The 18,536-nt window shown below is 49.1% G+C and overlaps 1 protein-coding gene across 6 annotated transcripts in view; it reads right to left on the reverse strand.

Moving 5' to 3' along the window:
* The window catches only part of LOC128333663 (opioid-binding protein/cell adhesion molecule-like), a 718,254-nt gene that overhangs the window by 309,436 nt on the left and 390,282 nt on the right, over window positions 1–18,536 (reverse strand). For 4 of the 6 annotated variants that reach the window (XM_053269409.1, XM_053269410.1, XM_053269411.1 and 1 more), the window contains one exon: window positions 8,077–8,161. In XM_053269409.1, the coding sequence (XP_053125384.1) occupies window positions 8,077–8,161 (85 nt within the window). Of the gene's footprint in view, window positions 1–8,076; window positions 9,233–18,536 lie in introns of those variants that run through there. The other 2 variants (XM_053269413.1, XM_053269408.1) reach the window with 2 other exon arrangements.

Genomic DNA, 18,536 nt, shown 5'->3' on the forward strand with positions numbered 1-18,536 from the left:
AGTTCTGCACTGGCTTGGCGTATTCTGGCTCTGAACCACTGGCAACCATTAAGCCAGGAGTCACGGCAGAAGCCAGCACAGAGGGGGTCAAGTTGTGTAGTCAAGCCATGAGTCAGAACTGTGAGAGAGAACAAACTGAGTGCTAGGGGTGTGCATTTGCTTCATAACATTTGGGGAAACAAACCAAATGGGGGCCATTTGGCTCATTTCCTATTTGCTGAAAAACAGACGGGCCCCCTAAAGAACTGGGTCCCTCTTCAGGACCGCCATTTGTTTTGCATTGTATTTCTAATCCATTTTTCCTACATCCTTCCAAAAATAACTGTAGTGAATGAAAGTTCCTTTTGGGGACCCCAATAGCCACTCATCGATCCTTGTATACCTAGGTTTTTATTTCTGAGACAGTAGCAGCATTGTTCTACCCACATCTTGCCCATTGTATGGCCATCATTCAGTCAGCCAATTTATTGTGGTCAATAGACCAGAAGTAAAAATAAAGCAAACAATCATGTCGTCATATGGAGAGGCAAGATGGTGCCCACTAAGAGGCCATTGTTCAATACAGCTCATGCCAAGGATGACACAGGTGGCAGCAAGAAATTAGCTTTTTAAAAAATGGATTAAAAGCACCCCAAAACAAATGGCAGTTTTGAAATGAATTGGAACTTTCCAAATGGGACCAGAAATGGCTCACAACGAGAATAGTCCCCAAGAACAGTAAAGTTAAGTAATGGGGGGGGGGAAGTGCTTCCAAAATGACTTTTTAAAGAATGTGCATACCCCTATCAAGCACCAGAGCAGGAAAGGTGCTTGCCCAGCAAAGCCCCAGTGAATCAGAAACCTTTATAGCCCTTCTTATCAAGGAGAACCAATGGCCAAGCTTGTATGGGCAGAATCAGGCCAGTAGCTGGGAAGAATACTCTTTGCTATCCTTAGGAGATGCACCAAGTTATGACCCCAGTGGCTTACCGTGTGGGGTGGCTGTGCACAGAGCCAGTAAAAGCAAAGTGTGTTGTCGAGTCAGTGTCGAATCCTGGCAACTACAGAGCCCTGTGGTTGTCTTTGGTAGAATAGAGGAGGGGTTGACCATTGCCACTTCCCGTGCAGTGTGAGATGAGGCCTTTCAGCACCTTCCTATATTGCTGCTGCCCAATATAGGTGTTTCTCATAGTCTGGGAAACAGACCAGCAGGGATTCGAACCAGCAACCTCTGGCTTGCTCATCAAGCCATTTCCCCGGTCCCTGATAATAGTCTCAGCAGCTGACCTTGCCCAGTGGACCAGGATTTTTTAAACCCGACACTGCCAACCCTATCTCTGGCAAAGGAGTGTTGCAAGGAAAGACTGCCAGCATTTGGCAATGAGTTATCACGGAATGGAGTTAGAAGAGCTGGACAGCGATGTAGAGGCTGAACACACAACAAGAGCAGTGGAGGCTAGGAAGCTATAGGATGGAGAGGTGGCGAAGAATGGAAGGGAAAAACTGGGGGAGAAAAAGAGATGGCTAGAAAGGCTGCTAGGTGATAAAGGCGGAAGGATATTACCAGTGTGGGAAATTAAGGAAAAGGCAAGCGTGTGGGGGCCTAAGTGAACAAATGAGATGGAGAAGGATTTTTGAGGAGAGAGGAAAAGATATCTATCTGCTCCAGAAGTACTGAACAACTACCAGAAAGCCCAAGGTCATGTAGCAATTCTGCTGGAGGGCATAAGCACTTCCTCTGGGAAGATTTCAAAACAAACCAAAAAGTAGCATTTCCCCCTCCTTAAATACCAGGAATGCACATTCTCAAATCTAGCTACTTCTCAAATCTAGCTACTAAACAACAGAATGTAAAGGTACGACAAATAGGGCAGTCCAGACAGAAAAATAAATAAATCAGAGTTGGCCATCTGCTGGCAAAAATCTGAGACTGCAATCCCCAGTGCATCGACAGAAGAAGGTAGAGTCAATGTCGCCTTCCAACTTTTGCAGTTTCAAAAGGAAAACCAGAGGTGCTCTGAAGACAAACTTCTGAGGGGGCAATAAATGAGGACTTCACTGCACTAACTGGGCAAAGAGGCTACTTTCAAAGGGCCTCTTTATATTTCTCTTTATATTTAGCAGAGGCTGTTGCTGGGATTTACATTGTTTCTTTTAAAATTGTGAACCCTTTGAGGTCTGGGAACCATCTTACCATTATTCATTTTTTTCTATGGAATCTGAGGTATATAAATAATACAAAGACTACAAGTCCCCTGCTAAACTGATCAAAGAGGCACCTTTTAAAAGTGGAGATTCTCTTTGTTTAGCAGGGGGAGAGCAACTGGCCCTATCCACCCCCAGCACAGCATCCCTCCAGTGGCTGCTGCTGGTGTGTCTACCTTTCTGAGCCCTTTGGGGACAGGGAGCCATCTTATTCATTTATTATTATTTTCTCTATGGGGAAAGCGGTATATAAATATTCATCGTCTTCGTATATAAATAATAGTGTAGGAGGAAGACTTGCCTGGTTCCTATACCACAAACAAATACTGCGATATCTCCTTCAAGATTGTGCATCTGTTGTGTGAAGATATCACTTTTGCCCTCCGTTCTGATCACAATCATTTGCAGCTGGGGAATTCTGATCCTCCTTCCGTCTAGCATGGCCACTGTCTTAGGAAGTCCTGGCTGCCATGTGGATGGGCAAGCGATGATCCCCAGTGATTCATCTCCTTCCCTCCCCTTACTGGCACCTTTTCATGTTTAACCAGACTCTTGGTTAATTTTTAAATGGTTTTAAAATGTTTGCATTTTTAACTGCCATAATTTTGTGTGTGTTGGGCGAGGCAGGGAGCTTTTGGGATTTCAACTTCCCATAAATTGCCTTCAGACAGAGGGAGGACCCTGCCCCTTCATTCTATATGTCTGCCCACCCGAGTCAATAATTTGCACCTGGCTTTGGTCGTCAGACCACAGGATTCCAATAAGCTGATCCTGCAAGCCTAAAGTCTGCCCAGTCCTGCTCTGCTGCACCTTGTACGCCCATTCACCTATATATTTTCACCTGCCGATTGGCTTTTAAGCAGAAGCCAATTGCACAACCCCATTTCAAGGTTCCTTTCTGTGTAAGTGTGCATACACACACACACACACACACACACACACACACTTAAGATTAATGGACTGTAACTGGCATCCAGCTACTTAGAGGAAAACCAAGAGAGAGAGACCCTCTGACAGCTGCTTGTTGGCCCCGCAACCAAAGTGTAAAAAGGAAGGCCCAGAGACCGAGGCCAAGTTCTGAAGAGGTAGTTATGCACAGCAGCTTTTGCAGATGTACCAAGGCCACCCCAGTTCCTTCCCCAAATGTAGCTGCACACACTGTGCCAGAGACTACCCTTGGAATTCTCCAGGTAGGGGCAGTTTACAGATCAGGGGGTTTCAGAACTGCTTGTGGGGCCCCTTGGAACTCCCTCCCATTCCAGATAGGAGTCTAACCAGTTTTTTTCTTGTGGGACCATGAAGAGGAAGAGAAGAGAAAATCTGGAGGTTGCAGAGCTTCGAGCAGAGCTCAACCTGTCCCCAGATTTAGCCTGTTTCCTGTGCCAAGCCTCATCCTTGGAACATAGTAACTCTGTGCATGTGTCAAGCACTTTTAAATTGACTGTGGGGTAATTGGAAATGGCTTCACAACTGAGGCTCAGACACTCGGAACAAGCTTTCTTGAGCAAACGTATGCCTCCAGGGATGATGGAGGCTTGGCACTTCTCCACTTAGAATTTAATCTGTGTCCAGGTTGCATCTTGTAAAGCATGAGACATTGCTATGACAAGGTTCCTTAGAGAAAGTCAGGCCACACACCTGGCCGTTTAACTGGAGAACCCAGGGAATGAACCTGGGACCTTCAACATGCCAGGTATGGGCCTATCCTGCTTCAGGCACAGCCCGGGTCTCCGTTGAGGCAGGGAACCAGGAGGGGCTCACCTCAGACAGCTCTAAGGGGAAAGGGGTCAGAACCAGAGCTCCGACGGAATGAGCAAGATGATGCTCCAGCAGTGGCTTGGAGATGGTAGCCACTTTTTATTAGTGCTGTGCAGATGGAGTGGATGAGTCCGTCTCCCTTCCCTGGGAACGGTGCTGTGATTTAAAAGGGCCTTTCCCATTTTCTAAGTGCTGACTCCAGTGGCTCTGGGGGGACTCAAGGGACTCCTCCAAGAGTCATGTCTTTGGGTCTGGGATGGAAGATTATGTCCTTGGGTCATGTCCTTGAGTCATGTTCTTGAGTCATCCTTGAGTCATGTCCTTGGGTCTGAGGTAGAGGGTCATGTCCTTGAGTCATGTCTTGGGATCTGGGGTAAGGATGCTGGCTCTGGTTCCCTCAGTTTTCCTGGTGTTGGGTGTCCTGGTGGTGTGAGGTCTTACAGGGTCTGGGTTGTAGTTGTAACAAGATTAACCGCCATGCATTTCAAAACGGGGCCTTTTCATTCCCACCCTGGGGTTTGAGTCTTGGGATGGGGGAGAGAGAAGAGGGGTCGGGTTATGTTTTCAAACCACTATTCTTTCAAAAATGAAAGTTGGCGAAGGGTGTTGTTAAGGAAGACACACAGGTGTTGTGACTTTGGATAAAACCAAGCTAGTTGCCAGCCATGTAGACAAGGAGCAAAAGCATGCACGGGTCACAAAAACTAACCAGACTGGACAAATTACGAGAAGCAATCAAATAAGGCTGAGTGTCAATATCCTTGAAGCAGAGGTTCATAAACTGGGGTCCCCAGATGTTGTTGGACTACAGCTCCCACCATCCACAGATGTCGTTGGACTGCAACTCCCATCATCCCCATACGTCATTGGACTGCAACTCCCATCATCCCCATACATCATTGGACTGCAACTCCCATCATCCCCATACGTCATTGGACTGCAACTCCCACCACCCCCAGATGTTGTGGGACAACAACATCTGGGGACCCACACTTGACAATCTCTGCCTAAAAGAGAGCTGGAAGTGGGTTGAGAGAGCCCATCAGCTTACTATAGTGTGTGACAGCCACGTATCTTTCTGACCTTCTCCTCGAATCCAGCAGATCTTGCAGGTTGTTGAAATGGTTCAGGGCTGAGTTCAGGGCTGCACAACTTTGGGCCCCCAACTGCTGTTGAACTCTAACTCCCATCACCCCCAGCCACAGTGGCCAAGAGTTAGAAATGATGTGAGTTGTCGCTCAACATCTGCAGGAGAGCTGAAGTTGTGCTGCCCTGGCTTACTTCAAGCTCAGGAGACAGGAAAAGGGGTGGTGGTGAGTGTGTGAGCAACGGTCCCCTCTTTCCAGCCACCTCCAACTCTCTAAAACAAAATTAAACATAAACCATATCATCTGTCTCCAGCCTAAGTGGGAAGCTTGTTAATGGTTGCTGTACAAGTGCAAAAATCAATAAACAAAACTGTTGTTTGAGAACTGGGAATCTGTATTCCAGTCTCAGCCCTAAAGCCCACCTCTGCCATATCTAGAGTCTGGACGGTAGGCTGTCTCTCTCCGTTCCAGATTTGTGGCTTAATCATTTTCCTCCAAGAAGCAGCTAGAGCAGGGAATGCGTAGTGCTGTGCTTTCGGAAAAGGCAGAGGACACGGTGGCTCCTATATGAATGGCTGTGTGTGATTTGCCTGCCTGCCCCAATGGGCCTCTCTGTCCCAGCAAAATGGGGAGATGAATGATTAACAAGCAGCTGGGAGGGCCAACAAACGGCCCATTGAGAAAGAGCGAGGGGCCTTCGACACTTGCTCTCCTCCGAGGCAAAAGCCTGTTATTTTCTGATGCTCCTGCCTTCGTCCATTTGAGAACCTGAAACATCCTTCTCCAAATTATCCCATTTTGCAACACGAAAACCTATAGGGCCCTATTTACACAACAAACATATATTGGTCTTATGCTAGTTTAATGTGATGACATCCTCCCTGAATCCTGGGAGTTGTAGTTTGGCGATTGTGCCGAGAATTCTTTCTTTGTCATTCAAAGTCCCCCATACAGAACTACAGTTCCCAGAGTTATCAGGTGCCAAAGGGGACATGATACAGCACAGGTAAGATGCCAGTGCAGCTTTCTGCTCTAGTTTGTTCAGAAAAAAACTTCCCAGAAATCCCATCATTCCAATGGGATGGAGCCTGGAACACTGATTGTCTTGGCATACACAGAGGAATGCAATATACAACCAAAAGGAACATACAATCAAAGAACAGAAGTCAGGGCTTGTAGCAAGTCTTAGAAACCATTATCAAAGCTAGGATTCAGCACTAGAATTCATGAAGCAACGGTAAACAATGCCATTAAGCACATACAGAGTACATCTCCCTCACCGTGGACTTGAGTCCAGAAATGACATATCTTTCCAATCAGAAGTATCTTCCATTAAGCTTTGTACTCTGGCGATTATTTGAGAAACTGAGCACTGGTGGCATCTCGAGGGTCATGATGTTTATTCAAGAAATGCCTTTCTTCCCGCTGCTCTTCTGATAGCCACAGGTGACCACAAACAGGGCACTGGTGCAGATGAGGAGTTTGCGCGATTCAGAGAATCAGTTATTAAAACACACCACCAAGTAGATGAAACAAATCAGCATGATTACAGATTGGCTAATAGCCCGACAAAGAATCCTGAAGACTTTTTAAATTTCAAGGGATATGGATACTCACAGCTGCCTTATACTGAGTCAGACCATGGTCCTTCTAGCTCAATATTGTCTACACTGACTGGCAGCAACTCTCCAGAGTTTCAACCTCTTTCTGTCTCCCACAGCTCTGGAGATGACAGGGATTGAACCAGGGCCATACATACAAGGCATGAGCTGCAGACTCTCACAGACAGAGCCTTCTGCTTGCCCCCCCCTCCCTTCTGCATTCTTGGGTGTGGTTTGGTTCATTGACCAATCAGATAAGTCAGAACGTAAAGTGCTCCAGCCAAAATGGGCTCTTCAGACAGTGATGATGATGGGATGCTGGCCCCATCCCTTCCATCTCCAACAGACAGCTCTAATAAAGTGGCAAGTCAAGTACATCATCCCCTGAAGCCTGTCTGCCCCTCTGCCATGCTTCAGACATCTGAAATCTCACCTCCTTTGCCTGTGCCTGCAACTCATTCCGGAAATGAAAAGGGAAGGCTAGTTGGGCTGTCTGGCAGAGAAGTGGCCCATCTGCATAGAAGCCACCTGCATTCCATTCAGAGCGAAACAGCATAAGGTACCACCACCACCACCCCGTGCACAAAGTCCATCAGAATTCATAAGAGGTGCCCCAGGAGTAAAAGATTGATTTGATATTAACAGATTCGTGCAGAGACTGTAAAACAACCAAGGGGAGAAGCCACAGATCTCTGGGAGACATCAAAGCCCAGGAACCCAGCTGGAGCCACAGACTGGCACAGAAAGTGGCACTGAAGACCAACCCCCCCCCCCGCACTCCCCTCTTGCTCCACCTGCACCCTCCTCTCAAGCACTTTGAAAGCACAACGGGCACCTCTGGGCAGCAGCAGCTTGCTCTGTCTGTCGCTTGGAGTCCGTTGCCAAAGTCTGGCACCTGCATTCTCCTACCAGCCCACACCCTGGCGCCAAGACAGACCTGGCAATCCAGCTGCCTGGCACCCAAGTCCTGAAAACGGCTCACTCTCCTCCTCCCCCTAGTCCTCCCCTGCTGCCCTTGCTAGCAACCCACATTCCACCACAGGGAAGAGCAGCCGAATCTGTCCACCAGGTTCCTCTGCAGATCCCTCCCTAGCATTTGAAGCACCGCCAGCCAGCCAGCCAGGCACCTTCTTCCCCCACACCACATCAGCAGCGTCTTCTTTTCACAGCTCAAACCCACACTTCCCCGACAGTTTGAAATGCCCCTGGCTCAGGGAAGCAGCCAGATCCACACAGCACGGCCGTCATCAGCCTCATCCCGAGACACCTTTTTGCAAGAGATGACCAGAGCCAACCTGAAGAAGCTCCCCCCCCCCTGCCCGCGACCTCCCTTGGCATGGATGCTCTTCCATGACTCCTCCCAAGCATCACCAGGCACATCTCCCCCCATGAGAGGCAAAGGTCCTCTGCACGCCCTGAGACATCACACAAGCATCTGCTCCTACCTGAGGGTGGCGCTCTCCCCTTGCTTGACGGTCACGTTGTCCATAGCCTTGGGGAAGGTGGCCTCTCCGCTGCGCACGGGCACTCCTGCGGGCACAAGGAAGAGCAGCCTGAGACACAGGACGACTAGGCACCGCCAGGGCAGGACTAAGCACCCACCGACCCCCATCCTGGGCTGCGGGGACTTTCCACCAGGCAAAGGCAGATGGGGAGGGAGGCTGCACAGAGGCTCCTGGCAGGGGAGGGCAGGGCAGGGCGGCGAGATCAGCAGCAGAGTCTCCAGAGGAAATCCAAGCCAAGCTCCCCAAACCGCGTCTAGAAGTGCTCCCCAGGATTCCTCGGGTGCCAGGCGCAGGAGGCGAGGGGAGCGAGAAGAGCAGGGAAGAGGGAGAGAGGCGAAGAAGGTCACGGGTCTTCTTCTTCTTCTTCTTCTTCTTCTTCTTCCTCCTCCTCCTCCGCCTGTTTCAGATGCCACTTTAAGATTCCGCTGGGCACGCGCGGCGCAGATCTGGCATCAAAAGTTTATAACCCAAGAAGGAGGAAACGCAACTCTCTCTGGCAGGAAATAGGAGGGGAGGAGAGATGGACACCCAAAGAGGGAGAAAGGAGGGCGCTGCTGGAGAGAGCCTCCCCCCCTCCCCACTTCTCGCCGTCTCTGGCTCTTAAAAATGAAAAGCTGCAGCACACACCAAACAGGTCCCCCAAACTTCCCCCCTCGGCAGCGAGACTCTCCCGCCCAAGGACAGGGAAGAGGCCGGGGGACCAGCCCGCTCCGCTGCCTGGCTGCTGCTCTGGACAGCACCGGCTGCTTCTGGTCCTCCTCGCGAGCCCCGGCGGAGAGCGAGGCGGCGGGCAAAGCAGGGACCCGCCTGGGCTGCCTCTCTCTCCACTTAAGGCAGGCAGGCTGCTGGCGAGAGGAGCAGGCAGGAGCCGCCTGGTGCCGCCGCCGCCGCCGCCAGGGTCAGCAGCAGCCGCAGCCGCCTGCCTCTCCGGCTCTCCCTCCTCGCCAGGAGCATCTCCTCCGCTGCTGCTGCGGCTGCGGCTGCCTCTCTCGCGCGCGCACACGCTGACTTCCAGGGGTTGTCATGGCAGCAGCTCCATCACTGACCAACACTTGGGCTCGCCGGCACAGCCCCGCTCAGCAGCGGCGGCGGCGGGCGACTTCTCCGCGCATTACGCGCGGCGGCAGAGCGGAGGGCGCCCGGGCGGCGGAGGAGGCGGGGGGTCGCCTGCCCTGAACCCTCCCCGCCGCGCCGGCGCTGCCCGCCTGCAGGGCAGCCGGCACGGCCCGAGCAGGGCAGAGCCCAGCCAGCCGCGGCTGCCATCCCGCCTTCGCTACCACAGCGGCAGCGGCAGCAGCCTGGGACAGCCGGCGGCGCCTCAAGGAGTCAGAGAGCCTTGCGAGACGGAGAAGGAGCGAGAGAGCGCGCGCTAGTGAGCCACGGTTGGGATTGGCTGCTGTTGGCGAGCAAGCTTCTAGGTCACACCGGGCTCTGCCGTCGGTGTGCAGGGGAAAACTTTTTTTTTAGGGGGGAGGCGGAGAATCAAGGTTGTTTTGCTGGCATGCATGCATGGTGGGGCCGAATGGGCACCACCCCTACTGCTTGTAGAAGGAATAACGGAGCGGGGGGCCGCTTTCCCCCCGAGAAGGCCCACTGCAAAATCCACTGATTCTGGACTGGAGCTCCAGCAATTCGAGACTTTTGCAGTGCCAGCCAGGTGGCAGCTGCCTTTTCCAATACAACCTGGGGCCATGCTGCAGTGAATAGGGAATTATGGGGAGAGAGGTGGGGGCCCGCCCCCTTTCTCCCCATTAGTTCTCTACTAATTCTGCATAGCCCCAGTTGGCAGGGGGGCTTAATGCAAGCCCCATGCCTCAGCCCCCAACTCCCCCCAGATCTAGACATCTGCCCACAGTCTTCTTAAAAGGAGCAGCTAAAGGGACAGCCACAAAAGATAAGACTGCCAATTTTCCTCCAACCCCTGTAATGCAAGCACTGCTGGGGAGTCTTAGCATTTACAGAAATTGAATTTCTCCCCACTCCTCCTCCCACCACTGATTTGATCTACTTAAAAAAAAAAAAAAAAATCATCGGAGGAGAGCTGCTCAGCCATTTCATGCAGCTTGCTCCCTTCTACTGATGACACAGTTGTGTTCTGGGGGTGACACAGGAAGCTGCCTTATACCGAGTCAGACCCTTGGTCCATCTCGCTCAGTATTGTCTGCACAGACTGGCAGAGGTTTTTCCTAAGTTGCAGGCAGGAGTCTTAATCAGCCCTATCTTGGAAATGCCAGGGAAGGAACTTGGAACCTTCTGCATGCAAGCAGACACAGATGCTCTTCCCAGAGTGGCCCTGCCCCCTAAGGGGAATATCTTACAGGGCTCACGCATGTCGTCTCCCATTCAAATGCCAACCAGGGTGGACCCTGCTTAGCAAAGGTCATGCAGGGCCTGAGACGTGAGCTTATGACTAGAAGGGAGGCAGAGGCAGCTTGCCTGTACCTGCAACAACTTCCATCCAAGAGAACAAGCACCCACTGCACTTCCTGCCCCCTTTGCCCTCCTGTTGTGGGGCAAAATTTCTGCTGGCTACTGCAGGTAAGCAAGGAGAACCACCAAGGAACAGGGTAGGGAGCTCAGCAGCAGCCTTCTCAGGTGACTTAAACTCCTAGGATTGGCTCTGGGTGAGGATTGGCAACATGAGGTTACAAGATCAGTATAGGGGCCTGTTCGGTCAATAGGGCTCCCCATATTTATTCCATCAACAACCATAGTATGCGTGTTTTGAGAGTTTTCCACAAAGGGCAGGCAAGGCAAAACAGTGCCAGTTTGACACCCCGCTCCACTCCATCTTAGCCTAATAGACGAAAGGCTCACGGGGACTCTGGAATGCGCTCCCTGCTGAAATAAGAGCCTCCCTGTTTCTGACAACTTTTAAGACGTTTCTAAAGACTGGACTGTGGTTTAGAATGGTTTTAAGGTTTTCATTTTTAATCTGCGTTATATGGTTGTAAAACCACTCAGAGACAGAAGTTTGGGGCAGTCTACAAATCTGGAAAATAAATAAATAGCTCAGGGAGGGTGGGCCTCATCTCCCCACATCCCATCATCTGAGCATTGACAAGGGAAATCTTCTCTTAACTCACCAGTGATTGTCAAGAAGTGGATATCCTCCTGCTAAGAATCAGAAGGTTTAAGCTGGCCGGAGAGCAAGCCCTGGAGGCATGTTTACTTGGAAGTAAGTCCCAGTAAGTTTAATGGGACTTACTCCCAGGTAAGACTGTGTAGGGCTGTAGCCCTATAGCAGGGGTGGGGAACCTTGGGACTCCAGCTGTTGTTGAACTACAACTCCCATCATCCCCAGCCACAATAATGGGAGTTGTAATTCAACAACAGCTGGAGTCCCAAGGTTCCCCACCCCTGCCCTATAGTGTGGTTCTATGCATGCATACGCAGACGTAAATATTACCAAGTTCAGTTGAGTTCCATCCTAAGTAAGAGTGCATAGGATTACAGCCCCAGAATATTATCTGGGGAAACTATTCTGCTGAAGAGCAGAGGGACCACTTTAGGAGAAGGGGACTGAATTCTCAGCAAGGTTTGTAGGCACACTCTTGAGATTAAAACCGCAAACAACCAAATCTAACAACAACAACAAACCACCTAACAGTACATTTTAAGGCCATTTTGTAGAAAGCCCTCTCTGAAATGGATGGAATGGGACACAAGAATAGCTTTTAAAGGAGTGTAGAAATGCATGAAAAATCAGGGCACTCTTTTGATATGCTCCGCTAATCAGGGTGCATTTCTCTGCTCTCTCTCTAATTCAGTACAGCAAGCCCCCAAACCATTACATAACAGGGTTTGTAGAGTGATGGCACACACTACTGCAATATCTAAACAAATAAAAATAATCACAGCTACCACAACTTCCTGACACAGCCAGGAGCTTTGAAGCATTTAAAATGGAAGGGTCCCCAGAGACCCAATTTGTGAGAAAGTGTGAAAGACAAAAGACAGGATGGCAGAGGGAGAGGAGAGATAGCTGTGTTCCCCCCACCCCGCTTCTCTTTGCAATTTCTACCAGGCAGCAAAGTCTCCCGATTCCAGCGAAATCACTAAACCAGATGACAAAAGCCCACCAAGGAAGAGGAGGAGGGCGATCAGATACACACGTTTCAAGATGGAATCCAAAAGGGCGCAGCAGGACAATGCCTTTACTGGGATCAACGGAAACATCACAAAGCAGTGAGCAAGCTTTTGAGTTCTCCAGAACTCTTCTTCTGGCCAGATGTTAGGCACAGGGGGGGGCATGAGGGAAGAGCTTCAAAGCCTGCAGTTTCCAACAGTCTAAAGATGGTGTGAGGAGACTCCAGATTAGCCTCTGCCAGATGCAAGACAGGTGCATCAAGGGCTACAGAGACAAAGAAACTATCATCATCATGGCTATTCTATTTTAACACCCACCCACACAAGCAGCTACTGGGACCTGTCTACAGATACGAAACACCTTTACTTAATCCTGCACAAGGAAAAGTGGAAACTGCTAACACTGCAGCCTCCACACAACCATTAAAGGAACGTTATGGCCTGTGAGGTGGTGGCGACTGGACCAAGCAAAGTCACCCAGTGAGCAACATGATGACTAAGTGGAAATTTGAATCCAGGTCTCTCTGGTTCTAGTCTGATACTTTAAACGTTATCGTCATCATCATCATCATCATCTACATTTTATATCCCGCTCTTCCTCCAAAGAGCCCAGAGCAGTGTACTACATACTGAAGTTTCTCCTCACAACAACCCTGTGAAGTAGGTTAGGCTGAGAGAGAAGTGACTGGCCCAAAGTCACCCAGCTAGTTTCATGGCTGAATGGGGATTTGAACTCAGGCCTTCCTGGTCCTAGTCCAGCATTCTAACCACTACACCACACTGGCACTGCACACCATGATGATACTCCATGATAGCCCAGGGCAATCAAGACTTATGGAATTTCACTCAAAATTATATTAATCTGTTTAGCTTTTATTTCCCCCCCTTTCTGTTAAAAAAAATGTGTTGGGTTAATTAACCTGGAGCTCACTCTTAATCAACAGTACAGATTAGAATCACCATTTACATGCTCTTTGGGAAAGCAAATAATAACACACACACACACACACACACACACACACACACACACACACACACACCCAAAACAGATTTATGCTTTTTCCAATCTGATGTGTACAAATGGGAAAATACTTTCTATCCTGTAATCTTAATACCAACTATTCCCTAATGGAAAAGATGAACTTCCTAGCTGGCAGTTTGAACCCAATGGCTGGCGGGGAGATAACGCCCACATAGTGGTGTAGAGGTCTTACTAACAACAGCCTGCTCCTACACATGCTTACTCATAAGTAAGTTCCGCTGCATTCAATAAGGCTCCCTCCCAGGTAAATGTGCAGAGGAAAGACAACCTGCTTTATGTATAAAATGCACAGTGTGTGTGTACACTTTATAAATAACAGCTGTTGGAGGGTCAGCATTAGGATTGGGGCACAGAAGAGGACTATTTAACCCTTTCCTGCTGTGCCATCGTCCCAACAAAAATCCCCCCACCCCACTGTTCTAATATTCCTAGGAGAAAAAACTGCTGTTGCTTCAAGATCTTTGGGCAAGTGTCTCTCTCTATGCTTTTCATCCCAGCTCTGATCAGCCCTCCCTCCAGTGTGCCCTCTAACAGGGATTCCCAGATGTTGTTGACTACAACTCCCACAATCCCCAAGCAAAAGCCATTGCCGCTGGGGATTCTGGGAGTTGTAGTCATCAACATCTGGGAATCCCTGTTAGAGGGAACAATGCCTCCCTCAGCTGCTATTTATGAAGGAGAAGAGACAAAACAGAATGGGGAGAAACTCAGTGTTTAACATATAGTTTGGCCCTAAGGCTCCCATCCTGTACACTATTACTTTTAATTTTATTTACGTTTCTATCCCACTCTTCCTTCAAGGAGCCCAGATCCTTGTACATGGTTATGTTTATCCTCACAACATCCCTGTGAGGTAGGTTAGGCTGAGAGATACACGACTGGCCCAGAGTCACCCAGTGAGTTACGTGGTTGAATGGGGATTCGAACTTGGGTCTTCCCGGTCCTAGTCCAACACACTAACCACTATGCTATGCTGGCTATCTCTTAACTTGAGAGTAAGCCCCACAGATCACTGTTGGACTTCACCCTCTCTGCTGTTTCACAGACTGAAGGACTTATAACACCCCTATAAGCAAAGACTCACTACCTGAGGGACCTCACCATTTTCTACTGTACATCCCTGTCGGCTCTCTTCTACACTTTTTGAAGCCTGTTCTGCACTGCTTTCAGAAACAGGGTGTGTTAGGAAACTGAATGGCCAGCGGCAAGGTGGATGGACTCAATTATGTCAGCAATGACTGCACCTCTGAGAAACCTTGAAGGCCAAGTTGAAGACAGATCATCCTGGAGAGAATCTATCTATGTGGTTGCTAAGAGTCAACACTGACTTGACGGCACTTAATCAACCAACCAACCAACCAACCAACCAATCAAAGGCTAACAGCTGCGGTAGATTTGCTTCCCTTCAAAAGGAAAATTAAGGAGAGTGACTGACACCCTGACTAGATTTAAAAGAAGGCCCACTGAAATTAAAAGAACAAGTTAGGCATGCCACCAGAGCTGTAGCTCAGTAGTAAAGCATCTACTTGCATGCAGTGTTCCCTCTAACAGGGATTCCCAGATGTTATGGACTACAACTCCCAGAATCCCCACCCAAAGGCCACTGCAGCTGGGGATGCTGGGAGTTGTAGTCAACAACATCTGTGAATGCCTGTTAGAGGGAACAGTGTGTGCATGCAGAAGATCTCAGGCTCATTTCCTGGCAGGATCTCCAGGAGCTTTCCCAGATTTACTACAAGTTTGAATTTGCTCCCCCCCCCAAAAAATGCAAAAAGTGGATTTTGTAACCCCAGACATAAATCGGGCTAGGCTCTATTGCACAATGAGAAACCCGAATCACGTGTGAAGTGCTCCCCAATATCTTGCATGGACCTCGGTGTAATCTGGATTATTTGCGAATGCACACCCTCCATTCTGGTGGAGAAGTGAGCTAAAAGCCTCGTCTGGGAATGCTCCAAGCAGGCCTTGAAAAGACACCTGCCTGAAACCTTAGCTGAGTTAGATGGATTAATGGTCTGACTTGGTATAAGAAGCTCCCTATATTCCTAATGGAACTTCCTCAAGAGAATTTCGTCAGGATGTCAGGGTGTGTGTGTGTGTGTGTGTGTGTGTGTGTGTGTGTGTGTTCTACCAGGGACAAGGATCAGTCCAAAGGGACAGTTTGAGCATATGGGACTTACTTCCAAGAAAACATGCTTAGCATTTTGCTGTAAGACTGGGAAGATCCAAGTTCATCATATTTCTGCTTAGCCATGAAGCCCACTCTGTGGCTTTGGGCAAATCACTCTTCCTCAGCCTGCCTGAACTCACAAGGCTGTTGTAAAAATAAAATGGGATGAATCCCACAACCATGGCCCGGAGCTTCTTGGAAGCAGGATAAATATGGGATAAAGAAGAACTTGCATTAAATGTCTGACTCAACAGTGTTGGCCAAATCTCCAAGCTAATATATGAATTCATTGTATCCCCCACTTCCTTTTCAAGACCTTTCTCAAAGCTGATCTAAGACATAAGGAGATGGGACCTTAGGCTAGGGGTGGCACTAGGAAAAAACTGAGGGGTGGCACAGAAGGGGCAAAGTGCATTATGGGTGGGCAAGTGTATCCCACACAGAAATAGGGGGCAGGTGATGGGGGCACTTGCCCTCTTGCCCCCCTCTCTGGAGCTGCCTTTGCTAGTTCAGTGGCAGAGCACTGCTTTGAATGCAGAAGGTGCCAGGTTCAATCCCTGGCAGCATCTTCATGTAGGGCTGGTGAAAGGCCCTTGCCTGAAACCTTGGGAAACTGCTTCCAGTCCACGCAGACATCACTGAGCTAAACGGACCAAAGGTCTGACTCAGGAGAAGGCAGCTTCATATGTTCAAGGTGGACCACACTACTGGCACAACCATCTTGTGCTGTTTAATTGGTTTTAAGGGGAGGAGAAATATTCAGCAACATAGAAAGAGAGAGATGAAAAAAGATGCCACATGCATGATGATTTAAAATAGGGGACCTGTTTTGCAGATTAGACCTATAGTTATCTCCAGTCTCCAGAGCTGGAGAGACTGAAGGTGAAAGCTCTGCCAGACTCCTCCCCAGCACTGTACAGCCTCTCTGCTCCCCTTGCCCACACACAATCCGTCCCAGCACAAAGAGTGGGCAGGCTTTAGCGGCTGCTGCAGGAGCTTTCTGGTCTGCTGGTTAAATGGGTGTTGACCCCTCAGGATAAGAAGCTGTTGACACATAGAGCCTGTTTCAAAAATACTGCTGAAACTAGCATAATGCATAAAAAGCAAGATTTACACACAAGCAAACCCTGCCTGGGTGCATGTTTGCCTTGGAGAGGAGATGAGCCTGCCTCCGGAGAGAAGAATTTGCTAAGCGGTGCGTACCGGATGGGTCAGGATGCACATGCACAGGAGGAGATAGTCGGACTGACAGGCAGCATGCAGAAGTCTAAAAGATGAAGCACAATCATGCAGCTGGATGGGCAGCCCGACTCATGATTTGCAAACCGGTTCTGCCTGGGATGCAACCAACTCTGCCCTCCCTGTCTATTAATTATATGCAACATCTAGACTAATCAACCTCCCTTTTGCTCCAGCAAAGTAATAATCACCACATCTATTTTTTAATCTGGGGTTTATCTCTGCCTCCATAATTGCTAATTTTGTCAGTTGGGTCCACATTATCTTGGCAAAATTTAGCCATCTTGCCCTAAAACCACTGCGGTCCACAGTTCTCCCACCCTTCACAATCTTCATCTTGTCTTGCTCCCCAAATATTATCTGGTTTAATCTGTAACTATGCTTAAACTTCACTCACTCAGTGCCTCGTGAATGTTGCATGAGGATGTGAACTTTGTAAGGGTCGTCTTGCCTGCTCAGGTGCAGGGGAATTCCTAGGTACCTTAAAGATCTGGGGCCTGGGCCCTCAGCCTGCTTTTGATAATTAAACTCAAACTTATGCCCTCCCAAGAATATTGCTCTGTTAATGATGTAAGGCAGCACCTGCGAAGGTGGAAGTAGCAGGGAGTTTGGTGAGGTTTGGAGCTCTCTCCCATGCTCTGTAAAGGTGCCTCCATCTCTGCATCCTTTCTGGAAGAATTCATGAAGGACGGAGGTGGCTGATGTGATTCAGAACTCTGAACCATTAACTGGGGGCCCATGCCACATGGACAGCCCCTAATGATGCCTAGCGTTGTGCAAATGTTGATACATAGGCTTCTTCCAAGATGCCTTGACATTTGAAATCGTTCAAAAATTGGACATTAGTAGTTTTCTCCTTCAAGATGGGGCTGCAACATGTACCCCAAAATTAGTAAGTCCCAGACCATCCAGAAGGCTGAAATTTTAAAGGCAGATAGTCCAAGAAACCTGTATTAGTAGGGAAATCAGCAATGCAGATGTTTGTGCATGTCTGTTTCAAAGGGGAGCACTAAATATACCCGAAAACAGCTACGTTCCTTCCACATAATTTACAAAGCTGAGCTTGGGTAAAGGTGTACTCCAAAATCTGTCTGAAAATATGACACTTTTACATCTAATAGTAAAAATCCAGGGTTCTGCTTTTCCTTATATAGCACTTCAGCAGTGTTGGGCAAGCAATAGCAATAGCACACTCAAGATGGCAATGTATGTTGGAAGTTATTCCTTTACTTGCTTGAAGGACTGAGCATCAGCATTCAAGAGTACCCAACTGTGCTTGCAGAATGCAAAGTGAATTTATCAACCATTAATATGGGACACCACCTGCTCCAGGATTGAAGGCCCCCCCGCCAGCAGGCCCTGACCCCCCTACCTGAGTGGACCCCTCAAGGCACATGGGTGACAGAGGATGTGTGTTTTTTGTTGCTGCTGCCGCCACCGCCATTCTTGGCAGTGGAATTCTTCTCAGTTAGCACAACTGAGAAGCCCACAAAGCCCCAGAACAATGCTGTTTGGAACACTGTAGGCAATAAACCCCAGGCAGCTATGAAGGTGGTCAATCCATGCACAATCCTGCAGAGCTTGGGGCGGGGGGAGGGCTGTCATAAGAACACAGGAACAGCCTTGCTGGATCAGGCCCAAAGCCTATCTAGTCCAGCATCCTGTTTCACACAATGGCCCACCAGATCCCTCTGGGAAGCTCACAGGCAAGAGCTGAGGGCATGCCCTCTATCCTGCTGTTGCTCCCCTGCAACATACCAGTATTCAGAGGCATCTTGCCTCTGAGGCTGCAGGTGGCCTATAGCCCGCAGATTAATAGTCATTGATAGACTAGTAACCATTGATAGACTGTCAGGACCC

The sequence above is a fragment of the Hemicordylus capensis genome, chromosome 8 (assembly GCF_027244095.1).
Source record: "Hemicordylus capensis ecotype Gifberg chromosome 8, rHemCap1.1.pri, whole genome shotgun sequence".
Lineage (NCBI taxonomy): Eukaryota > Metazoa > Chordata > Lepidosauria > Squamata > Cordylidae > Hemicordylus > Hemicordylus capensis.